At 35.2% G+C, this 27,413-nt stretch overlaps 1 protein-coding gene across 2 annotated transcripts; it reads right to left on the bottom strand.

Moving 5' to 3' along the window:
- Nucleotides 1-18: 18 nt before the first annotated feature.
- On the bottom strand, nucleotides 19-25,856 carry LOC101738161 (tubulin-specific chaperone D). 2 transcript variants are annotated; one of them, XM_038012966.2, is made up of 19 exons: nucleotides 25,340-25,856; nucleotides 25,099-25,258; nucleotides 24,469-24,589; nucleotides 23,956-24,206; nucleotides 19,463-19,614; nucleotides 19,059-19,266; nucleotides 18,299-18,540; nucleotides 17,696-17,842; nucleotides 16,982-17,104; nucleotides 16,234-16,372; nucleotides 15,393-15,575; nucleotides 14,313-14,549; nucleotides 13,178-13,453; nucleotides 11,684-11,843; nucleotides 8,885-9,143; nucleotides 6,152-6,320; nucleotides 5,156-5,295; nucleotides 3,427-3,582; nucleotides 19-1,360 (listed from the first exon to the last, which is right to left on the bottom strand). In XM_038012966.2, the coding sequence occupies exons 1-19, from the start codon at nucleotides 25,697-25,699 to the stop codon at nucleotides 1,244-1,246; spliced, it is 3,600 nt and encodes a 1,199-aa protein (XP_037868894.1). In that variant the 5' UTR covers nucleotides 25,700-25,856; the 3' UTR covers nucleotides 19-1,243. The 2 variants fall into 2 exon arrangements, with proteins under 2 accessions (XP_037868894.1, XP_037868893.1); XM_038012965.2 differs by having other exon boundaries at nucleotides 24,469-24,592.
- Nucleotides 25,857-27,413: the final 1,557 nt, after the last annotated feature.

Below are 27,413 nucleotides of genomic sequence, written 5' to 3' on the forward strand. Positions count from 1 at the left end.
AAATAAAAATAGTTTCAGTTAAAATAAACATGTATATTTCAGCACATAGTAAATAAAATAAATGCATTTCTTCACATCCAATTTATAAAAAAAAATGAGAATCTTCTAGATAAATACAGTTAAAGCACGTGTTATTTTTTAATATTTTACATCATATTTTTGTAATTAACATTTATAAACTAATTTTATTAAGACTATAAAGCGTGTCAGAGATAAGCTAATTAGCGAGCAGTTTCGTAATAATTTTTAATTCCGTACTGCTTATGTAAGAAGGTCATTTACATTCAATGTTACAGTAGTTATAATAGCGATTATTTCACACGGCTTTATGATAAATGTTTTTAACAAAGATATCTTCATTTTCCAAAAAAAAACCGAAATTTTACAAAATGTCTTTCGTTTCAAACCAATGCTCTCTCCGTAATGTTTCATTTCATAAAGTTAAATCATATTAAAGGTAAGAGCTATTAATTTAGTTAAATTTATTTAAAAAATCTCTTTTAACGAGAATCATTACGCTTCGAGTGCTTACTCCCTAGATATTTCATCACCCTGCAGACATACCTTAGAAACGGGCGAATAATTCGTTTTATCAACGGATCGAAACGGAAAGGAGAAAATGCTGATGATACTTAAGACTGCTTCTTTGGATTTTGTTCTCAAACATAGATTATTTAAAGATAATTTATTAACTGCGTTCCCCAATTTGTTTTGTGAAACCTCTAGATTAAACACTTCAAGATCATTAACTAATCTAACAACAATTTTACCTTAATCAATAAGAAAATTATCGCAGTGTAACTCTTAAATTTTTAAGTGTCAAATATATTTGTATTTTAAAACTGACAACACCATCTAGTTTAATATTTCTCTAATGCTTTATACATACTTTATGGATACAACGAAATGAAACAATCCAATCTATGAATGCATCTTCTGCGATTCTCAGCCTTTGTTTTAATAAAACTCATTATTTTCGATGACAACTTCAGTGCTATTGAGATTTGTTGGCACACCAAGTTCTAAGAGTCTAACAATGACCGCTTTAAACCTACTAGGGAAATCACTATCATAAAGCACATCTAGGAAGTATCATTAAACAATTAAAAGTGATAATTTCACGACAGTGTTAAGTTTAATAAAAAAAAAACGCTCTCTCAACTAATAAGTCATGAACATAATACTCGCTTCTTCAGTCAATGATATTTTAAATAAAATAGTAACACTTTATTGTTATTGTACGTTATTTTTGCTTCATCACGGGACGTTTGATGTCCATCAGATCGCAGAGTTCGTTTCTTATAGGCCTCAGTTTGGAAACGTCTTGCTCCCAATCGGTTTCAGCGAGTACGGACATCACCTAGGGATGTTGAGATGACATTCAAAACAACTGTTGGCGTGTTTTTCGCTTCGTGTGTGTAAATCTTATTTTCAGTTCACTCTAAAGCTAATGGTATGAGAGGAAATGATTTCTTTAAACTATTCGCGAGTCAGCTGTTCCGTGTTGGTGGTACTTTGATAGAAACCCTCCCTATAGTAGTAGCACGGACAGCTGTACCAATCGCAATCAATCCTTCCTTTGTCGGATCACTATTCGTCTTTTCGCATTAAAAGTGAACAATTTCCAAAAATATTCGAAATTGAGTTAATATGCGGACTCATTTGGTATCACCAGTATTTTTCTCATAAATACTGTCAATAGAGCGTAGTTTAGTTTTATTCTTTTTTAGTTTACCTATATTTTGACTACCATTAACAAAATTATTACATAATTTTATCTTACTTTAAAAGGCAGATAATGTAACTGGTAAAAAATAAAAAATAAATGTTGCAAAGATGATATTAATATTAAAAATATCACACGTTAAACCTTTAAAAGACTCTCCTGTAAAATTAGTATGTTTTGATATTATAGCGTTTTAATGCGAGAAGACGTCTTGTCAGAGCGGTCGTGGTGGTCATTCAGTACCTATCATTGCTTTGGGCAGATTTTATGCGCTTCACGAGCAATCACCACTTTTTCCGGTTTATGGTAAGCCTGGTACACTTATACAAACAACTGCCAACTGTCGACTTGACTTGGTCGGTCCATCGCATGGGCAACCTTCCACGCGGTCTGGTGTTTTAATTAATCTTAATGCAATAAGATAACGAATTATTATTATTGTCAGGGACAAGTCACGGATGATCAGAGATTGATATACATACTTAAATAGATATTAAAACACAAAAAAAGAGCACACAAACCTGTCAATCATTCCAATGTTTGCCATATGTGGCAATTGAATCCACGACCTTAATCCTAGCAATCAGTAATTGAGCCACCGAGTCTGTCAAGATTAATGGTTCCAAAAGACACGACGGACCATCATATAGGAGAATGATTGTTATTTGTATAGATTATGCAAAATCTTCTATAAGCCTTATGAACACCATGTGTGCGCAACGTAAGTAAGTCGCCCACTATGGGACACGCAGTGAAATTAGCAATTGTATTGCAGCAGTGGATACATTAAATTAAAAGTGATTTTATTATTACACATCAACGACTCAAGTTAAATCATCAAAGTTGTTTAATGTATTTTGACATTGTTTTCCAACGACCGACTCAGGTCAAAGGGTCACGGAAGCGCGAGTTATCAAGTAGATAACAGTTCGAAAATCAACTTGTAAAGTGGCGTAGATAACAAATAACGCGATGCTTAGAACACTCATTTGCTCCAATGAGAATAAAGTGAATACGTTCACAATTTAATAACGATAAAACAACGTAGATTAAGCTTCATGATGAAATGTAGGTGTTGAGATGATGTTTGCCATATAGCAATTACCATCGCACCAGGTGCCAAGGGAACTTGACCTTTATTATCAGGAACTTCTACGTTTTTTATTCAATATTTCCCTAAATCATTTCTGCCACGTACCCAGCTCTGGGACGAATTCCCCTCTATTTTATTTTTATTGTTAGATGGGAAGACGAGCTCATGGCCCACCTGGTGTTAATTGGTTACCGAAGCTCATAGATATCAACAACGTAAGTACCAATTTAGTCTCAATTTTTAAAGGTTCTATAGTGGATAGGGACTTGCCTGTAGTCCTGGCATTGCCAATGTTGATGATCGAGGCTAAACATTTACTAAGAGATCAACGGTGAGCTCATCTGCTCTCAACGGCAATAGAAAACTTACAAAGACTTACATATGTCAAATATTAAAGACTTTTTGTGAGCTCCAACAAGCCGACACTAATGTCCCATCTAATTCTGCGGCGAAGAAATCTAATTCTCAATGGTTTGACTATTTCCAGAGCGTGTTTCGTCTTACATTGCGTCATTCGCTCTTACTCGCCGTCATTCCAAGTTGGGTCTCTCAAAGATACCTTCCTTCGTTATTCCTTACCGCAAACCGACGGAGACTTCGTCGTTACCTGGTCTATGTTGTCTTGCGGCACGGAGCACACGTCTCCGTAGAGCGTGAGCGCCTCGTAGAGCCTGGCGGCCGCGCACCGCCGCACGTAGCGGTCCGCGTAGCACAGGTAGATGACGAGCTGACCCAGGGACTTGCTGCAGACGCCGCCTCCGACCTGCGTATTCATGGACCTTTTTAACTAAATTGTACTCATTTTTTACACTTCCTCCTATATTCGTTGTAATTTTACTGGAACACGCGTTCGAAATATGTAAATAGGGAGAGAGGGAGAGGGAAGGAGATAATGAGAGAGGGGGAGAGAATGGGAGAGAGGGAGAGAATGAGAGAGGGGGAGGGAATGGGAGAGAGGGAGAGAATGAGAGAAAGGGAGAGAATGAGAGAGATGGAGATAATGAGAGAAAGGGAGATAATGAGAGAAAGGGAGATAATGAGAGAGAGGGAGAGAATGAGAGAGGGAGGGAATGAGAGAGAGGAGAAAATAATGAGAAAGAGAGAGCGAGAATATACTTTATTGGACACCAAAACACTTAATTAACATTGAAAAACCATCCAGAGCAGTAGTTCGAATAGTATAGTAGTTGTATTGTTATAGTATTAGTATAGTAGTTGTATTTTGTAGTATTAATATAGTAGTTGTTCAATAGGCGATCTGATCGCTAAAAGCGATCTTTTCCAGACCACCTTTTTATTTTTTTATTGCTTAGATGGGTGGGCGAGCTCACAGCCCACCTGATGTTAAGTGGTTACTGGAGCCCATAAACATCTACAACGAAATGCGCCACCCACCTTGAGATATAAGTTCTAAGGTCTCAGTATAGTAACAACGGCTACCCCACCCTTCAAACCGAAACGCATTACTGCTTCACGGTAGAAATAGGCAGGGCGGTGGTACCTAGGTAGGTACCACCGCCCTGCCTATTGCCACCCTACCTGCCACAGGTGTGCAGACTCACAAGAGGTCCTACCACCAGTAAAACCGTTTACATATAATATGAAATCACTAAATACTGTATTGCGATATGAACTTTTTTCTCCTAATGACGCCGAAAGTTCGGTTTTCGTCCCGCTGTACAGGGAAGAAAGTGTAACTTTTCCTCCCTGGATACAAGTGCGCATGCGCGTTAGTCTGCTCTCACGCACCTAAAATTCTCCGCAATTGTTGTGCTCGGGTAATTTGCAATATTGTGTTTAGTGTAAAAGTTAAATAAACAAAAGGCAATAAAATTTAATAGTGAAGTATTAAACAAAGATGAGTTCATCAGACAGTTCTTATTTAATTAGTAGTAGTTTATTTAAAAATTAAAAAACAGTTAAATTGTTTTAAATGAGTAAGGGGGGGGGGCTCCGCCCCCCTTACCCCCGGCCAAGGCTTCGCCTCTGGACTCCGGCTCGGTAATCCACGAACTTTCGGCCTGGTAGGAGAAAAAATAGTATGTGCACCGCGGGAGAAAAGTTGGACATTTCTTCCCATGTGTAAAATTTCCATTGGCAAACACGCTGGAGGCACTTCTCCCTTGGTGCGCAATGTACTATATAACTTTTCCTTTAAATTAAACACTTATGAAAGTCTCTATATATACCTAGTATGTCATGTCAGCAATTATTAATTAAGCAAAAAGTACTAGTCTTTCTACTTATTATTATGTAATGTCATAAATAATATAATGTAAGTAAAAAACGCGATAAAAATAAGTTAACTGAATTGCGAAATTAGCTGTTGAACGAACCTGAATTAATTGACAAAGGACATTTATGGAATCTAGCAGCTTGTATATATTTTTGCCCCCTCGTAATTCCAACTGCAGATGTTTGAGAACGTCCATCGCGAAACTCGACTGTGGATCTTCCAGGATAGGAGATATGGAACCTGCAAACGAGAATTATATTTCAGAATGCCTCATTTCTCTTCGCCTGTATGCATATGTTGAGTTTGATTCAGCCGGGTCGAGGTTATTGAGTTTAGATGGATATCACAATACAATTAGACGCGTCATAAACAAGGTAGACTAAATACTATGCAAATATATAATGATATTTATATGTATGTACAGTAATACTCCTTACTACTACTAACACGGTACTCTCATAACACATTTCATATTACGCGATTTCAGTCCCTCGAATAACAAATGTATTCCCCCATATAATATAACGCGGGGATTTCATAGATTATACATATTCTTGTACTGTGAAAATAATAATGATTTGTACAGTTTCTAATTAATTTCGCGTACTTTTGAATATTGTGTCAATTGTATTGTTATAAAATTAAATTATTAAATTTGTGCTCCTAGTTTTTGAATTGTAAAAACATTGGTCTTATTGTATTATATTTGTATATGTATATATTATATTTGTACGCGCTGTAAGGCGTGATACAATGGCGGTATGTGGGATTTCTCCTGTAACGTGGAACCAATTTACCGTGTTACAGGTGGATTACTGTATGTAGTATAATAGTAACGAAAAACCTACTAGGGTTCGTGGCTAGAAACTGCAGAGACTATATTATAGTGTTCAAGTCCGACTATTCTTTCAATGCAATTGTGACTTAAACCCCATGTCTTAAGGTTGAAGTTGCATTCATGTAGTAGTTTATGGTGTGCGTTTTTAGGCTAATTTCCTTAAAGCAAAATTCATAATTTAAGTTTCAATAGTTTAGAAATAAGGTGTTTTTTTAAACATTTAGAATTTTGTAATGAATATTGAAACACAAAACCCACCTGAACTCAATAATCGATCCAAAAAGTTGAACATCGGTCCCGTTATGCGTTTCACATGCAAATTATCGGCAAAAACTTTGATGATCGTCTCGCAAATAGACTTTAGCATTTCCTTGTCCGAATGCAGCGTGTTCAGATACGTATATAGAGATTGCGTTGTGTGTTTTACCTAAAAAAAATTGCTGATATTTAGACTACTGATATGTGGACTCTATTGCTTTTTTCCATCCCTATTCGCTGGCCGCCTAAGGCACGGCCGCCAGCTACACCCGAATGGGTAGGTGAATTTGCTAACCCTAGCAGTGCTTCGCAGAATTCGGTGGGGAACACAGCGGGTTGTGTCTATGGGAATTGCTTTTAATCCGTGTATTAAAAACATATTTTCTTATTTGGCTAATTGACTAATAAGCTAGTAAAATTCCGAGATGTATCTTTAATATGTATTTTTTTTTTTTTTTTTTTTATTGCTTAGATGTGTGGACGAGCTCACAGCCCACCTGGTGTTAAGTGGTTACTGGAGCCCATAGACATCTACAACGTAAATGCGCCACACACCTTAAATGTATAATAAGTACATGCGAATTGTTACATATAAAATTATCCGAATATATGTCATTGTATATGATATTGATGGTAACATTAAGGAAATCATTTCGAAATAAAATTGGTAATTGTTTCAATCAAATTGTAGAAATCGCAGTCCATTCGGCGCAAAACCCTGACACCCCCGATCTTGATCGTTGATTACACAATATGTTTATATTTCAATATACTTTAAGTTGATGGGTAATTTTAGATTCATTACAAGATTTTCTAAATGCTGATGTAACTTTTCTTTTCAATTTCCAAATTCACAAGTGGTTTTATTGTTAAACTATCATCATACATCATTCGTGTCGATTCGCAGTAAATAAAAATGATTTACCATTAATATTAAAATATAATTCTAGCCATGTCCGCAATATTGTTAGAATTAGTTTTAATGTAATTTTAATTCATATTAAGTTCTCACAATTAGAGGACAATTATGATCAAAATGAGGCATTTAGTGAGACGAATTCGTAAATGTTTTTTTTTAAATGAATATGAGCAAGTAAGCTTCTTATTGAATCAGAACGATACGTTCTTTTCAATACGATTACATAATACAAATGTGACCCAGAGGACATAATAATATAAACATGTAATTTAATTAATCTCCACTGATTGGACGGACGTACATGCATATTGATAACACTCCCGCAGTTATCAGCGGTTGTTATTAAATCTAACCGACTCAAACTAGTACCGAGATAAATGTAAACACTTCTTATGGTACAAGGCATGAATCGTAGCGATTCAAATGTTAACTTAATCACGGGGTTCGCAAAAGTTTTCGACTTTAATAGACAACGAAACATCATCATTATCATCAGCCCAGAGTGATCCACTCCTGAACATAGGTCTCCCAATCCACACCACTGAGCCCTGTCTTCATCTTTCATTCTATTATATTTAAACAAAATATAATACAATGAAACTAGAAAAATATTGTCTATTTACTTGGGGTCCTTGATTTCGAACGATTACAACTTCGACATTATAAATCGAGATGGTAGGCGACATTAAAGTCAGATTCTACTAGTTCATCTGCCAACTGCACTAATACAACAAGACTTCTCTATTACAATACGCAAACGAACCATTCCCGAAGGCGAAAGGGCAATGAACTACTATCATAACGTAAACAGAACTAATACTTGTTGTTCTACTGGATTTATATTTCGTGAAGCAGCGATGTAACGTAAAGTAAAATTTCCCGATTTTTCCATTCATACAATACTTGTCATTCTACTGGGTTTATATTTCGTGAAGCAGCGATGTAACGTAAAGTAAAATTTCCCAATTTTTCCTTTCATACAATACTTGTCGTTCTACTGGATTTATATTTCGTGAAGCAGCGATGTAACGTAAAGTAAAATTTCCCGATTTTTTATTCATACAATACTTGTCGTTCTACTGGGTTTATATTTCGTGAAGCAGCGATGTAACGTAAAGTAAAATTTCCCTAGTTTTCCATTCATACAATACTTGTCGTTCTACTGGGTTTATATTTCGTGAAGCAGCGATGTAACGTAAAGTAAAATTTCCCAATTTTTCCTTTCATACAATACTTGTCGTTCTACTGGATTTATATTTCGTGAAGCGGCCGTGTAACGCAAAGTAAAATTTCCCGAATTTTCCATTCATACAATACTTCTCGTTCTATTGGGTTTATATTTCGTGAAGCGGCGATGTAATGCAAAGCAAAATTTCCCGATTTTCCATTCATACAATACTTCTCGTTCTATTGGGTTTATATTTCGTGAAGCGGCGATGTAATGCAAAGTAAAATTTCCCGAATTTTCCATTCATACAATACTTCTCGTTCTATTGGGTTTATATTTCGTGAAGCGGCGATGTAATGCAAAGTAAAATTTCCCGAATTTTCCATTCATACAATACTTCTCGTTCTATTGGGTTTATATTTCGTGAAGCGGCGATGTAATGCAAAGTAAAATTTCCCAATTTTTCCATTCATACAATACTTGTCGTTCTACTGGGTTTATATTTCGTGAAGCGGCGATGCAACGCAAAGTAAATATTCCCGATTTTTTTTTGTAAGCAACCGCCTGTACTTCTACCATTGTTTTTGAGTGTGATACCAGCACACCCTGTGTTTACGAAAAATGTTAAAATAGACAAATCACTTACCAAGCTCTCGGTCAGCTCTCCGGCACTGACAACCAGTCCTTTTATCACACTGTACCTGTAATCTGGATAGTTCAATAACTGAACAAATCTAGGCATTGTGTGTCCGGGGAACAACCAGAGCACCACGTTTGAGTTTTCGCTTGTTAACAGATCTTTTTCATCGTCAATATCTTTAGGATGCGGCTTCAGCTCGACTTCTTCGGACGGAAATATGCGTTTCAATGCTTCGTGATGCGGAATGTTCGAGATCGGAGGATCGCTAAAACACATTATTCGTATAAAATGAACGGACGTAAAGATGAAATAAGTCTAAAATACGGATAATCTAATCAAATTTACGGAATTCTACGGAAACGTCCGCAATAAGATAATGGCCATTAAAAAAGAACCTGAGGTTTAACCGTGAAAGTAGTTTTAATTATAACTAATGAAATATTTTATTAAACTTTATTAAGCACTTGGAATCCTTTGTAATCTTTAATTATTCAAGTCAGTTTAAAATACTAATGCGGTTTTGTGTTAGTACAATTTTGTTTTAGTTATTAGTTAAAGTACAACGTAAACAAATTGTCGAAAGTTAAAAATCGCGCTTGGTGTGTGTCTGTGTGTGTGTGTTAAATATGTAAACAAAATTAGTAATTAAATGCGCTGTAATCAATCACGCTTATGTAGAGAAAGCTTAAGTTTTATATATTTATAAAATGATATTAAAAGTAAAACAAAGGAACAATATTATATTGTCGAAGACGATCAATCAGGCATTGTTCAAGCAGATTAGATAAATGGTCTTAAATTAAATCAATGTGTCTTCCACAATGATTGATATAAAGGATCAAATTAGAATGTACAACAAAAAATCATACATTAACATTGTAATTATTAGGAGGGACTGACGATAGAATATTAAGTTGTAAGGCTAATAAGTACATACTAATGGAGACAGTAAATATATATTATTTGACACCATAGTTCCAAATTTAATACAAACTTTAACATTCAGCTAAATTAACATAAAATCGAGGAATTTATCTGAATAGAAATGAGCCGATTAAAGATTGCAGTTTAATTAATTCAATGTGATTTTTTTATATGAATTATTTCTTAGCAGCACAATCAAAATTAGCGGGGGAAAGAGGTTGAATGTATTACGGTTTAAAAAGCACACAATTTTATGTGTAATTTTAAAACCGTTCATCTAATATATAAAATTCTCGTGTTTGCGTGATTGAACTCCTCCGAAACGGCTCGACCGATTTTAGGGTGGAGAATCGGACAACATCTATTTTTCATCCCCTAAATGTTAAGGGTGTTCCACCCCTAAATTTTTATTTTTTAGACAAATTTTTTGGTTTTTTATTTTTTTATGATACAACATACAAAAATACATACAACCCTAAATTTTCACCCCTCTACGATCAACCCTCATTTTTTATTTGTTAATTAAAAACTTTAATTTTTTTTGCAAGAATTTTGTTTTTATTTTGTCATGACTTAGAATAAAAAAAAAATCATATTACTCTGAATTTTTCATCCCTCTACGATCAACCCCTATTTTTTATTTGTTAATTATAAACTTTAATTTTTTTGCCAAGATTTTCATTTTTATTTTTATTTTGTCATGAATTAAAATAAAAAATCTGATGTTACTCTCAATTTTTCATCCCTGTATGATCAACCCCTATTTTTTATTTGTTAATTATAAACTTGAATTTTTTTGGCAAGCTTTTTTTTTATTTTGTTATGACTGAAAATATAAAAATTCATATTACTCTCAATTTTCACTCTTATACGATCAACCCCTATTTTTCCATCCCGATTTTTTTTTTTATTCTATGCACAGATCCGCAATAAGGTTGCAAGATGGCAATCAAATATTGTAATTGTAGTACGATAAATTCTTATTCAGAGTTTATAATTTCAAGTTCCTTTAATTATATTTTTTTTTTAAATCAATTTGATCTCCCGCCCTCGCCGGTCGACTACTGATCAACTATCAACCGATCAGTTATCCCCGCCAGGTGTCACCACTCATCCAGCAAACATCACGTAGCAGGGATGAGGACGAAGCCGGTCTCCTGTGTTACTCACTATACATTTTTCAGCCATGTTTTTTTGGTTTTATTTGTGTATCAATAGTATGTTCAGTAGGTCTGAGAATCGGCTACTATCTATTTTTCATACCCCTAAGTGATAAGGGTTGTCAATCCCCAACTTTTATTTTTTGGATATTTTTTTTTTGTTATAACGTGGTATTATGTAGTTGAATGAGGTTTTTTTTTCTACACTAGAATTTCCCTTGAAATCTTATTTAAGGCAACACGTTTGCCGGGTCAGCTAGTAATTATATAAAAATCAAGATGTAAAATCGCCTTGAGTCTATTTATATACACGTGGTAGAACATCTTGTGAGTCCGCACGGGTAGGTACCACCGCCCTGCTTATTTTTGCCGTGAAGCAGTAATGCGTTTCGGTTTGAAGGGTGGGGCAGTCGTTGTAACTATACTGAGTCCTTAGAACTTATATCTCAAGGTGGGTGATGCATTTACGTCATAGATGTCTATGGGCTCCGGTAACCACTTAACACCAGGTGGGCTGTGAGCTCCGTCTATCCATAAATGCAATAAATAAATAAAAATAATATATATTTTTTGTCTTTGTAGGCAACGAGTATACGGCTCATCTGATGGTAAGTGGTCATGACAGAGCCAAGCTGCTGTCTACCAAAAAATGTCCTAAGATATTTTTTTTTGTAATTACCTTGTATTACTGTACTGTATGCTGTAATGCTTTGTAGCTTACTTGTATATGAGAGATGTGAATATCCGTCCCGCGTGGGCTCTGGTTCGGTCAATTTTCTCGACGGCCTGCTGCGCGACGCCACACATCACGTCTCTGATAATTTGTGGAGAGTTCAACTGCGGGGCTTCTTCGGCACACTGTCGACATATCGCGAGTAGACCTACACAATATTATTAATATATATTAATACGTGAAGCAAAAACTTTATACCCCTTTTTACGAAAAATGTGGGGACGGAGGATAAATTATGCATTAAAAATACATTAAATTAACAAAAAAACATTACACACTACCACATATTTGACACACACATATATACTCTTTGTTTATTGTCAAACTCTTGTTATAAAGTCCGTGGACAAATTGAGAATATATTGAAAATTGTTTGTCTTTATTAATATTTGTTTATAGTGTAGTCTTGGCAAAATTTGTGATTATAGAAGTATAATAGTCATTAACAATAGAATCATAATAGTATACAAACTTATATTTCAATTAATTATAGTCGAATTTCGACTACCAGGGGATCACTAGTTAATATTATTTGATAATTCACTTTCTCTTTGCCTTCAATGTAGTTCAGTCACAGTAGCCTATAGATACCGCAAAGTGAATGCAGCTACTCATCTTAAAATATGAAGCCCATTTTTACCGAAACCTATGCTTCATTACAAAATATTGGCAAGATTGTGGTAAAGACCCGTTCGAATTTACAATATGCCCCTATTTTTTCAAATTCTACAATATGCACATGCACTGCCAATTTGTCGAATGGTAGTTTCATTTAAAGAAATAAATTTTTTTTCAGTATTGCCACAATGATCCGTTCATTGATGTTTTCTTTCAATCAACGCTAATCACGAGTACGAATGTAGCGGCGGCGAACCTGATTACTGCTGCCGACTTTTCTATTGCAATAATCATTTTCAATTTAATGATTAGGATAACCGTTTTCAAAACGTATACCAATAAAATTGATATTAAAATGGTTCTGGAGGTTAAAATTTTCATACACGATGTATTATTATACATAGTTAATTGGAGGCAAAAACTTAAATAACTAGCTTGACCTGATTCACCCTGGCTTTTGGACTGAATCGGGTCACGTATGAGGACAATAGAGTTTTTCGATAGGGCTGGCACTGTTTGGTTATTATTATTCAAGCGGTAGGCAGCGGCTTGGCACTGCTCCTGGCATTGCTGAAGTCCATGGGCGACGGTAACCACTTACCATCAGGTGGGCCGTAAGCTCGTCTGCCTACTATGGCAATAAAAAAAAAGGTAGGCACTTACCTTTAGGTAATTAACTTTTAAATATATTTAATCAGTTACAAAACCTGATGACTAAATTAAACTATTTAATATTCTTGAACACTAAATAAAAGTCATTTTCTATTCAACAAATTTAAATCTCACAAAAGCATTGTGACAACCCAAATTTGTCCGTATTCTACCCTTAGTACCTATTCCCCCCATCTACGGTACGCAACGCACCTGACATACTGGCTTCCCGGACCCAAGCGCCTATGTCGCCCCTCATATCTATAGTATATTCAGCTAAGCACTCCAAGAGTGCAGCCACGACATCGTCCACGTGTTCCTCGATGCCCCCCCGCACCCCCTGCGTCTGGCACACTTCAGTTAGCCCTATGACGGCGTCGCGACGCGCCTCCGCCCACTTCTGCGTCGCTTCCGTCACTTTCGTGCATTCGATCAGCGAACGAATGACCATCGGGAGATGTTCGGTCAGCAAAAACTTAGGTAAAGCGCCTGAAACCAACATTTGTTAGTAATACCTAAACACACATGAAAGAAAATATACAATAAAAATGCGATGAACATGTCTTTATATGAGGCCTATAAAATCAAAGGCAGCTAAACGCCTTAATGTCGTAAAATGTATTAACAATGGCTCTATCTTGTTTAGTTAGTTGAACATGCTTTAGTGTTTTCATGTTCTAACAAATGCAGCTAAATCTCTAACAAATTCAGTTCAAAAAAGATAAGTTTACTCTGTATTAAGTACTAATGAACGGAGTTTTATCATTTTAAATTCAGATTATTAGTAATATTATATATAAATCTGTTTAATTTTATGTCATTCTTTATAAATCTGTTTTAAAATAAAGAATATCGTAGCTATATGAACAAAGTTATTTCAGATTCTCAAACCGGGAGTGTTGCTAACACTGGCCCTAGAGACTGCTCTTGAGCAGTACTTCGATGGATCGGGAGGATCCGTAATGACGTGTTTAGGGTCGATTTTTGTAGTTTACCTGAATATTTGACAGACTTGGATTTAGCTGCCTTTGATTTTATAGGCCTCATATGTACGTTCATTTGCAGTTTATTAATTCGAAAAAGACGCCCGGTGCAGTTATGCGACTGTGCCGTGAGTAGATCTCGGGGTAAGTTTTAAATTTCCTAGTTACCTATGTATCCAATCAGAGTTCCCGAACGACTTCCACGATGAAGGAAATCATCGTATCGAAATAAATAGTATAAAGACCGTCGGTCTACCGAGCAATATTTAACCAGTTCGGTAGATGACCTTCCCTTTATCGTATAACTACAAGTGCAAAAGTTTGTATAATTTATCAAGAATGTTTAAATAGTTGTTCATGCTCACCAACAGCTCGCGAGTATCCCATTCTCAGCACAAGTCCATTGACTCCACTGTTCCTAAGTTGCTCGCAGTACTTCTCCATAAGTTTAGTGCGTTTTACTTTCGCTGTCATATCACCATACACCAATTGGTCGTCTCGAAGATACTGATCGAAAACCAATGGCAGAGCTTTTATTGCTTTCTCTCTTATGGCTAGCACTTCGTGAGCTAGACATTCTTCAATTAAATTTAGCCATTCATCTGGAATTAATAAAATGAAATATATTTAAATATTCTTGACAATACAGTGTCTAACCATCTTTTTAATAGTAGTATAGCTGGCAACACTAGGTGAACGAAATGAAAGGTTTTCTTCAACACTAGGTGAACGAAATGAAAGGTTTTCTTCAACACTAGGTGAACGAAATGAAAGGTTTTCTTCAACACTAGGTGAACGAAATGAAAGGTTTTCTTCAACACTAGGTGAACGAAATGAAAGGTTTTCTTCAACACTAGGTGAACGAAATGAAAGGTTTTCTTCAACACTAGGTGAACGAAATGAAAGGTTTTCTTCAACACTAGGTGAACGAAATGAAAGGTTTTCTTCAACACTAGGTGAACGAAATGAAAGGTTTTCTTCAACACTAGGTGAACGAAATGAAAGGTTTTCTTCAACACTAGGTGAACGAAATGAAAGGTTTTCTTCAACACTAGGTGAACGAAATGAAAGGTTTTCTTCAACACTAGGTGAACGAAATGAAAAGTTTTCTTACAGAATCATTTTCCGTTTATAAAGTGTACAATTTATTCCGGTTGCATTATAATAATATGTCCTTCAATTTTCCAATGCAGATAAAAAATTATAGTTAAGAATGTGGTCAGTTAATCGCTATGAAATGGAAGATCCTCTTAGAGAATCGTTTTGTTTATAAACTATACAATTTATTCCGGTTCCTATATAATAATATGTCCTTTGATTTTTGAATGCAGATAAAAAATTCTAGTTAAGAATGTGGTCATGGAATCGTTAAAATTGACAGAGCACTAGTGTAGTAGTAAGTAGAAGTACTTATTTCGAATAGTGCAGTTCAATTTCGTTTGTACCTATAATAGGGTGTCCGTGGTAAGGTGCTGCGGCCAACGAAAGCGACGCTATACAGTTGCAGCAAGCCTGCCGCATCAGTTCCCCTCCGAGACCGCGGAACTGCTGGCGGGACCTCAACCGCGCCACCAGCTCACGTACTGATGTCGAGATGTCCTCGGATATTAAGCTGTCTGCTGTTTTACCTGAAAATCAGATAATCATTATAGGAACTCCTTATAGATAATTAAAGATTTTCGGAGTGACAAGTATTATTCTAATCCCGGTGAGATCTTTGCAGGAATTTGGTGTATGACTGTATTCTGTACAAAATTTTCCATTCGAACTATTTGAAATGATCCCGTCAAGTTCTTTTGAATATCGCACGACCTGTCACCTGAACTAACTTTATCCCCACTATTCAATGAATTTCCCCCGTTATTTAATCTTCCTTACTATCCAACTTTGGTATTAACTTATCAGTGTTTCCTGATGTCCTGCTTGAAACAAGAATTGAGGAAGGTTCAGTGATAGGTGACTCAAAGGGTGACACCTTCAAAGGCCTTTAAAACAAACACAAGTTAAATGAGGTATGATTGAAGTCATTTGAAAATGTTTATTAAATTAGTACCTATAATGGAAACGATTACTACATAAATATTTAAATTTATGTCTGCAATGTAAAAGTCTTAGTAAAAATTGATAGGATATTAACCTTATTAAGACTAGCAAGTAAAAACGTAATAAGCGATACTTATTTTAATAACAAATGTGTGAAAGCTAAAAAATCAGGTACAATATTACTAGTAGGTGGAAGTTGGGAAATAAATAGAGCATATTGTTGAATATGATAATAGTACTTACCATTGGGCAATTTTGTTTGTGACAATGCGTATATAGTTTCACCTATGGCCAGTATTGCTCCGTGTCGTACGTTCAAATCGATAGACTCCGTCTTTTTTAATAGTTTTGGTAAAACTGTCACTGCCATGTATTCCGGAAGCTAAAAATGTTCGACATTCTTTTTGAAAACTGTACAATAAAATGATTTTAATTTTACGTTTAATGCCTTTACTTAATTTCACAATTAAAATAATTATATCTATTTCACTTACATGAGATTTTAGATTTTTTTAGAAATCCTTAAAATTAATAATCTAACCTAAATAAGTACAAAATGTGTACATGAAAATGTGAAATTGTCAACAGCTGACACCTTTCATATATTCAGTAATAACTTCTTTCAAGCAAGTAGGTCGGTATGATGAAAGCATGTAGTATGGATGCATGTTTATGAAAACACACGGAGATTTTTCTTTGTCATGCTTAGCTTGGTGGATAAGCTCACAGCCCACCTGGTGTTAAGTGGTTACTGGAGCCCATAGACATCTACTACGTAAATGCGCCACCCACCTTGAGATATAAGTTCTAAGTCTCAGTATAGTTACAACGGCTGCCCCACCCTTCAAACCGAAACGCATTACTGCTTCACGGCAGAAAATAAGCGGGGTGGTGGTACCTACCCGTGCGGACTCAGAAGAGGTCCTACCACCAGTAATGTAATACTCACATGCTATGGGTATATATATACAGTTAGATGGCAATGGCTAACCTTAATCGTTAGTTTGTTCAATGCCTTGGCGGCGAGTTCGCGTATGGCACAGTCCCAATGATCGACTTTCAGCTCCACCAGATGATCGACCAATGGCTGTGTGTACTCCGGATATTCAGCGATCTGCACAATTACATTTGTAAGCTATAATTAATAAGTTTCTGTTATCTGTAGGACTTTTTGGCGGGAACGCGAGGAGTGAAGTTGTGTGATTTGTTTTATTTTGTCTATTTAGTGTTTCTTCAGGTTTATATTTAATAATGGTAGTTTTATTAACAGTTTAATATCTGTCAAAGTGCATAAATGTGGGAAAATTAAACTAAGCCGCTAGACGTATAATAACTTCTCGGGATCTTCCAAAAAGTCCACTGAAAAAACCTCTGTAAATGCCCACCATTTTATTGAGATTATATTTCATCCCATATCATCTCATCTCATTTCATTTAATTTCATCCCAGTTGATTAATGTCTAAATCATCTTCATTTCATTTCACTCCATATTATCATTTTTCATAAAAATATGAATATAAATTAAAATAAGACATGACTTAAAGGTCTTAGTTACCAGGTCATAAAATCCCTTTAAAAAAATGTTATCTATAGTTATATATAGTGATCATTATAGCCGCTTCACTATGTTTGGTTAGAAATAATATTACATCGAATCTAAGTATACTTTGATTAACTTAAGTGGATAAAAATATGACACTTTACCTGTGGGGCTATTACAAGATAAGCATTGTTCCTAGGTCCCACAGATTGAAAGTCAGCAGTTGTGAGCACATTGATGCCGTGCGGGAACATACCATGACGTCCCACATTTTCTTGATACGCCGCCGATGCAGCTCGACGGCAATTGATCTGCGAAATTGTTTTCTGTTAGTACATTTATTCGTAATCTCAAAACGATATGTATTTCCGCATTAAAAGTGTACAATTTCCAAAAATATTCGAAATTGAGTTAATATGCGGAATCATTTGGTATCACCAGAATTTTCTCATAAATACTGTCAAAAAAGCGTAGTTTAGTTTTAGTTTTTTTTTTTTTTTAATTTATCTATGTCTTGTCTACTATTAACAAAATTAATACATAATTTTATCTTACTTTAAAAGACAGATAATGTAACTGGTAAAAAATTAAAAGTAAATGTTGCAACAAGAATATTAATATTAAAAATATCACATGTTACACCTTTAAAACACTCTCCTGTAAAATTAGTAAGTTTTGAGATTATACATTTTTAATGCGAGATGACGATTTGTGTTGTCTATGGATGATAAGCACTAAAGCCTATAACGGATATTAAAAAAAGGTACCTCTCGATCAAAACAAGCTGTCGCTATGAGTGCGTTGGCGAGCATGTCGGCATAGGGTTTGAGCGCGGCGGCGTCGTATGCCCGCGCGAAGGCCCAGGCGGCGTGACACGCTGCGTCCCGCGCCGCCCGCCCGCCGCCCCCCGCCCCCACGCCGCCCGCGCGCGGCTCGTCCCTGCGCAGCGCACGCACTACACCCGCCATGCCGGCCCCCACTTGCCTCGGAGACAAGAGACCGCGCCGTGCTGTTAAACATGACTACTAGATAATTGTGCAACTCAACACATGCATCAGCCCGCTTAGTTTCTCGCAGGATCTTGTCGTAGTAGTAGATATATTCGCGAAGCAGCTGCTCTTAAGCTGTTAGGTCTCCTTCGGAGGCACTCAGGCAGCTGTTAGCAAATCCCACCCCTCCTGGCTGAGCCTTTGCTCGCCCATCTGTCCTGGTGAAACTGGAAAGGCCTCCGGGCCACCAATAATTATACAATCATAAAAAAAAATACTAGAAAATTCTTGTTAGCCAGCCGATTGACTTTGACTTTCGACTTCAATATATCAAAAATTAGTGTTCCTTCCGGTCTATTTACTTTCTTTTTTAGAATATTTGTGTGCTGTTTGCCGCGATCCCTAGAGAAACCATTTATTAACCATCAGATGGGCTATATTATCATATTTCTTCAACAGCAGTAACCCAGATATTGCCCCACCATCCTCTCGTGTTTATTGATCTATCAAACTTTAGTTCAATACAAGCAAAACTTACCTAGTTCAGCCAGTGCCATACACCCACCATGCCAGGCAGTTTCACGTTCATTTTCTGCAAACAGTCCTAACACACTTTCGCATACATCAGCAGCGGCTATCGCAGGTAAACGTGCACCGATTCTCCCCACTCCTTTCGCGGCCGACCAACGAACTACTGTATCGTCATCACTTAGTGAACACAATAATAGTTCTACTACATCTTCAACCTGTTAAAAAAAACATACAATGAAACGAGTTTTTAAGATGATTGTATGTCTACTTTGTAATTGTAATACTTTCATTAGAATTGAATTTATATGTGAAATGAAAACAACTCTAGTTATTCTGCTTTATTTGATAAATTATTTTTTTCAAATTGAAAATCTTAGGCAAACATAATCATATATCTTACAAGACTCTTACCTCTTGAGGAATGTCTTGATCATCATCATCGTCAGGAGTAGTAATCGTTTCCGTATCGCCAGCTGCCGCTGCTCCACCTAAAGTAACCGCTAAAGACCTTGAACCACGAGTGTACCGCCAGGCAGCTACTCTTGGACGCAGAAATGTTAAACCTAAAACATAAGCAGTTATTAATCATTGTTTTATTGAAACAGCCTTTGTATAAACTTCTTGACACTGCGGTACTTATTTTATAATATGATATGATAAGCTTAATAAAATAGCAAAAAACGATAAAATTGTACCCAAACCGTATACGAGAATGTCAGTTAGCATAGATTATTGGGCAGTGGGGAACTGTACCAAAACCAAAACCTAGCTGGGATAGTCTGGGGCTTAAAAGGCACAAAAGAGTTTCGAAGTAAAAATTGTAAATATTTATAAGAATTCTCTTTGATATCTGCTCGAGGCATTCTCATGCCACTGCAATATGAATGCAGTTAAAGAGACTACCTGTACTATTCTACATGAAAGAGACAGCAACTCTGTAAATATGGCCTATCAAGGACCTGAATGGATTGAGGGAGGGTATAGGATTGAGTTATTTTCGATTCCAAGCTAACGTTTAAAGATCACATACAAAATATATGTAAAAGGGGTAGTGGTCTGCTCGGGTTCATAATTCGTCAGACGCACGACTTTGTAGGCCATCGTGTGATTGTTATGCTGTACGATGCCTATTTGCGAAGTAGTCTTGAATATAACGCACTCGTGTGGGATCCTCGCGAAGCAGTTCAAAAGCTAATGCTGGAAAAACTACATAAAAAATTTTGCAGGTTCCTATTCAAGAAAATGTATGGATACTATCCGTTCTTGTATCCATCACTTTATGTGACTGGTATGGTCGGATTAGATACTCTTGAGCTCAGACGGAAGATGACTCTTGTGGTGCATTATTATCAGCTATTGCATAACAAAATTGATAACTCCACTGCACTGGAATCAGTGTCGTTATATGTGCCTGATGGCTACATGCGCGGATGTATGTGTGGAGGGGCGCGTCGCCAGCGGCAGCTACTTTGTACTACGCACGCGCGTACGCAGCACACTGCTAACTCCCCGACGCATCGCACAGTGGGTCGATACTATGATTTTAGTGACTTAGGCACCAACTTTGTTTTTTTACATTTTTCTTTATGTAGATAGATAGAGCTCGTTAATCTAAATAATAATTGTTTTGGGAAAAAATTACAAAAACTTTATAGTTTGGTCAGAAAAATGTGTTTTGTGATTTTTTTGTATGGAGCGGGTCACATTAAATTAAATTCCTGCTAAGTAGCGCGAGGTCCCGCTTTGAAACTTTATTTTCCTTACACCTTGTCTAGTCTACTATCATTTGATGCTATGAACATGTGCATAAAGTTGCAACTCTGCCAAATAAATGGATCGAAAAAAATGAATAAATACATAGAATAAAAACCTTTATATTTTTTTTCGTAAGTGCTTTTAAGTTAAATTTGATATGGATTAGTAAGTAAAAGCACGTAATGATACCCATAATCACATAATACCTAACAACAATACATTTAGTAGGTCTCTAATTAAGCAATCTCTCTAATTATTAGGATAGTTAACATTATTTAATGAGGATAACTAGTTAAGCAGCCATTACTGGGTAGTAAAAAATATAGTAAATATTTGTTTGTCTCTGGAAGTATAAAGCGACCATGTTTATTATATACTAACTAGTGTTCGTTTATTCGTACTACTACTAACATCTCGTGATTGTCGTTGTGATCTTCCTTTTTCCGTTATAATGAATAATTTTGTTAACGATTTAGAATTATTTATGATTTTAAGAGAGCAACTACAGTCGCTTTCTGATAATAAAAAACTCTTTCAATTCCTACAAAATCAAATAAACGTGACCGAAGAGAAAAGTATTGAGCTCCAAAATTCTGGACGCACTTTTGTTCAAATACAAGTGCAATATGAAAACGAAGTAGTCGCATGTTAGCACAGTTTATAAGAAAAAATGTGATTGGTTAGAAGGTGCAATAAACTGGCCCGAAGGAATGATACCTGAAGCTATCAACACTGCACAGGAAAGGCTCGAGATTTCTAATACTGAAGATGTTGGAAATGTACCACCCTCAAATGTACTACAGAAGCCTCGACATCTATGTTTACACCTCGAAAACCTTTTGAAGAATTGGGATCCAGGCAAAAACGAAGACGCATTGAACAAATTTACCAATCGCTTTCGTTATCCCCGGATGAAATGAAAGCTACTACAATTGCTAGTTTGAGAAACACTGGAAATGAAGATATAGGAGAAATAATGAACCACTTGTCAAATCACCCCGAAGATTTAGAAAAAAGTTAAGGAGTGTTTAAGTACAAGTAAAGTGAAAAGTAGTACATATTCTCCCGATAAGGCACTATTAGTTTCACTTAAATTAAGTAAGTGGCAGTATATAAACCTAAGAGAAGCAGCAAGTGAAAATGGGTCTGATTTATACCCTTCTTAATATAAAATTAAGCAAGAAAATACCAAATGTTATCCAGGGAAAGACCAGGTAATTATTACTGAAGAAGGAGCTGCTATTGCAAGCATTACTAAGCTTGGCGCTATATAGGCTTTTAGATGTGATTACTTCGGATTTGGACTCAGCAAGAGAGCTACTGCTTATAAGCAAATAGGCTTTGATAGAGCCCCAGGTCAAAGTAATTATAAACAGAAAACTGAAACAGAGTTTGATGATTCATCTATTTTCATGGTCAGTCTAGTTCCTATAAGGCTTCAGAAATTTGATGGAACAGTTGTTTGGGAAAACGATCTACCCTAATCAACTTTTTATCGCCGTCCAATAATGTTTAAATTTACAAAAGAAACGCAGTCAACAGTGGCAATTATAAAAGCTAGTATAACAGAAGAAATAGAAAGACTTCAGCCATCAAAAATCAAACAAGTTGAAGTGAATCATCAATTACACTTAACGGTGATAGACGGCAAAATAACCTCATATTTGTCAGAAACATTTTCTGCTGTCTGTGATATTTGCAAAGCAAAACTGTCAGGGCTTTTTGGAGACACTTGCTTGTCAAAGAGAAAATAATGAAGAAATATTCCAGTATGCGGTTTACTTATAGATGTTGTCAAGCAAGAAGTAGGAACAACCAATTATGGCAATACTGCCAGAAGATTTTTTAGGGATGCAGAAGGAACAGCCCGCATAACAGGAATACGTAAAGATTGAATAGAGTGGTTTCACGTGATTCTTCAGACTGTTGCATCTGGAGAGCGCGTGGACCTTTCCAATTTTTCCGAATTTTGTAGATATACTGCAGAATTGTATGTTAATTTATATCCCTGGTATTATATGCCTTTCAGTATCCATAAATTGTTGGCTCATGGCGGTGATATACAATAATGAAGAACTTTGGTGCCATTCGAATAGATAAGCTCTCGGAAGAGGCAGCGGAAGCTCTCAATAAAGATTTTCGAAATATACAGAGAGTTGTTCTTCTAGAAAAATAAGTAGAACGTCGACTAATGAGGATATTTTACACAATCTTCTTTTGTCTTCTGGCCCAAAAATCGAATGGTGAAACAAAATATATAAAACTTAGAGCGATTGCTTAATTAGAGACCTACTAAATGTATTGTTGTTAGGTATTCTGTAATTATGGGTATCATTACGTGCTTTTACTTACTATCCATATCAAATTTAACTTAAAAGCACTTACGAAAAAAATATATAAAGGTTTTTATTCCATGTATTTATTCATTTTTTTCGATCCATTTATTTGGCAGAGTTGCTACTTTATGCACATGTTCATAGCATCAAATGATAGTAGACTAGACAAGGTGTAAGGAAAATAAAGTTTCAAAGCGGGACCTTGCGGTACTTAGCAGGAATTTAATATAATGTGACCCGCTCCATACAAAAAAATCACAAAACACATTTTTCTGACCAAACTATAAAGTTTTTGTAATTTTTTCCCAAAACAATTATTATTGAGATTAACGAGCTCTATCTATCTACATAAAGAAAAATGTTAAAAAACAAAGTTGGTCCCTAAGTCACTAAAATCATAGTATCGACCCACCGTGCATCGTGCTGTTTCGCTACTCAATGGCGTGCTAGCCTATGCTCCGGAAATGGATATATTCCATGATGGTTTGCAACGATTTATTGTTGTTGTCAGGAATTACTTAAGCTAATTATTAATACCTTACAAATGTTTTGGTTTATACTGTTAATTTGTAAGTAGACTAATTAAATAAATAAATAAATCTAGATAAATGTGTATATATTGGCAATATCTGAAGAAGTGGAATGAAGTTCAGGGCCTTGATACAAAGATGGTTACTTAAGGCTCCAAGTATTGACTGTTTGTTCACCCAATCCCTCAAATACAAGACCAGACCATGCATAAGCAAAGGGTGGCAGATTCTAATTTTGAAATAATAAAAAAGCTATTTCTCTATAGAAATAGCCTATGCTTACCAATTCTTTGGACAATTTTAACTCCATATTTTCTAACAAGCATAGCATTATGATGCTTATAGTTTTGGTTCGTAACCCATTCAAGTAATTTAGGTGCATATGGTAGTAAATCATCTCTTTTCCCGTGCTTCAGAACAGCTGCAACAGCAGCTAAAACCCCGTAGTGTATAGTGTTCTCTTCATTTAAATTTGAATTCAGCTCACAGGCCCAATCAAAGAATGCACCCATATATAATTCTTTCACATCTGACCTGCAGGTTGTATATTTATATATTGAGATTTATATAAGGCAAGTTAAAATAAGCACCATTGGTACCAACTACATATATCTGTGGGCAGCAGGAGCCACTTCATTTCAGCAAAGTAAAGTCAATATTTCATCTTCAAAATTAAATACTATATGTATTGTATTTGTCATTAAACAAGTCATAGATTTGACTGGACCTCTAGTTAATCAGAATTTTTGTCATTTTATCATTGCCGAATTTCAATAATAATAAATAAAAGGTTTACCTTGTAAAAAATTTAGAGGCTAAATAAGCACTGGCTTCAGCACATGAATCTTTGCTAAGTGCATATGTTTTACAAATATTAAAGATTCTTTCCATGACTGTTAATTTTTTCGAAGTGCCTGCTTCTGAAAAACATGTGTTACTCATTTTGTAATCATGAATAAAACTATCACTTTTAAATTTCGAAAATTTTATGCCACTGAAAGTTTTAGATATTAAATTACAAAATTGCCAAAGCAATTTTTTCCATTTTGTTATTCTAAAAGAATGATTCTCAATTACTGCACTATGACAATTTTGTGGCCCACCTAATTCTTCTAGTTTATGTGCAGCCAAAATCATTACATTGTTTTACATTATCATTACATCATTATTTTACACAGTAAATAGCTTCTGAACTTTTAAAATCATTGTGTGCCACAGAAGAAGCAGTTGAGAATTACTATTCCAACACAAAAAAAAATAATGTTTGTCATTCTATAACACAAGACAGTCTCTTTATGAAATCATGTCACAACTACTGCTATTTTTATACATGAAAGACAGATTAACATTCAACCACTTATTATTCATTATTAAAATATCATAAGGTAGGTATGTATTGGTCATTGATAGATGTTCTATAACATACCTGGTTGTCCAGGAGCGAATCCATCTAGGCGACTCATATGAAATGGAATAATAACAACAATTGACAACCATAACAGTAAGACAAATCTGCTTCTCCATGTTTCCTTATCATCAGGATTTTGAGCTTCCAAAAATACCAATACAGTCAGCAAATCAGACACCTAAAAATTATACATTTCTCTTTAATAAAATCCATTGTTATGTCATGGACTCATATCAAACAATTTAGTTTACATACTAACTTCATGTGGAAGATGTCTAACAACCACCTTATAGCCTCGAACTCTTATGATTTGGTACATGTAATTAAAAGTTGCATGTTTCAGTTCGAAAGGAGAATCTTTATCTTTGATAAGTAACAAAAATTTCGATAGAATTTTGTCTAAATGTGGATCCAACAGATGTGGTTGTTCATAATACTGTTTAAGTATTGTGTAAAGTTTATCGTACTCCACTTCAAAAGCAGAGGTGTTATAAACATTTTTTACATTATCAATCATGTTCATCACATCCTCGACCTCTGAAAAGTATTCGAGTGCACATCCCAGCCCAATATTATCACATTCGTCATCCCGGTTAATCTCAGAGTCTAACCCCACCATTTTTTTTCTTTTATGTACTCTTTTCGCGAAAAAGGTTTGACTTCGTGAGTTATTATTAATGATTTGAATTACTAAGCACTAAATTTCGTAAATAAAGCTCATATCTTCAACTTTTAGGAATAAAAACAATAGTAGGTAGACACTGTAGACAGTTGACAAATTGACAAGTCACTAAGGGTGAGACCGATATATTAGTATTCATTAAGATATTCGTAATACAGCTTGTATTCGTGTATCGGTAATCCGTCGAATTCTGATATGCTAATATTCCGTATTCACTTTATTCATAATATTAGCCAACTCACATCGGTCGGGTTGTATCTATCACTCTGAAATATACTGGCATACGCCGTACGTGTCTCGCGGATATCTGTCTATCACATTCATAACAATACTGCATGCGCTAAGAGGAAGTGAAATAAACTATATTTTTACATATTGAGCAATGAAAATAAGTACATATCATTATGAGTTTATGGACTATTTTTTAATTCAACTTTTTACATGTCAAAGATGCTAGTGGGAATTTTTAAACGCATTACTTTTTAATGTTTGGACCTTCATTTCTTGATTCAACTAGAGATTCTACTCAAGGCAAAGTAGTACATTTTTACATTTATTGGAATAAAATCGGGGAGCTTTATTTTCATTACTTTAATTTTATTTTCTGTTGCCTTCGAATTAGTTGGTTTTAAAATGATGATTTGAAAAACGGAAGTAGGCAGTTGACATTGTTTACCAATTTCATAAATTAAAATATTTTTTACACAAAACGTAATACGGCCAGAACTAAATTAAGTGTTTTTACGTAATAAATTATGATGACAATATATTTTTGCGGTGGTATTTAATTATCTTCTAAGAACTTCTCAAATTATAAATAAATGTTTGATTTTTGAATCGAAATGACTTTCTAAACAAACAGTTCGGGGATTATAATATTATAACTGTTGTGTACCTACAAGCCACTTCAGTACCGTGTGAGAGGATTTTTTCAAAATCTGGTAAACTCATTTCTGACCGACGTACGAGTCTTTCGGTAGAAAAAGTAAAAAAGCTAATGTTTTTATGCACCAATAAGAAATAAATAATATTACTAACTTGTTGTTTATATTAATGTACAATATTGACCAAATTCTGATTTAATAATAATATTCATTTTAATGTACATAATATTACTTGTAAAATATTTAGTATGAAATCAAATTCCTAGATACAATATACTATTTATATTATTAATAACTAATTTATGTGTATTATCTATGATTATTAACTTATTTCACAAATACCGTATTAGGTTTAACTCGTTTACCCGTTTTATCGAAGTATAATACGATATGAGGATATTCACGTATTAGTTAAGGTATATTACATAATGAATATATTCGTATTCGCTAATATTGACAAATATCGGTATTAACCCATCTTTACAAGTCACTATGAACGTTTTAACAGTTTTGCCGAGTTTGGCGCATAGATCTTTAAAGTAGTTTTGCGTTAAAGGCTTATTACACTTGGCTGAATTTAGTCGACTGAATTCAGAAGCAAATTTAGAAGCTTCTGATTACACTGCTCTAAATTCAGTTACTGAATCAATTGTCAGTATAAACGCGTATAATCAATTTCTCAAAAAAAAAGGGGATATCGTTGAAGAAATATTGATTGCTGTGCGGAATGTTAGCAAATATTATGAGTGATTTAGAACCAGCAGACT

Source organism: Bombyx mori, chromosome 9, assembly GCF_030269925.1.
Source record: "Bombyx mori chromosome 9, ASM3026992v2".
Taxonomy (NCBI): domain Eukaryota; kingdom Metazoa; phylum Arthropoda; class Insecta; order Lepidoptera; family Bombycidae; genus Bombyx; species Bombyx mori.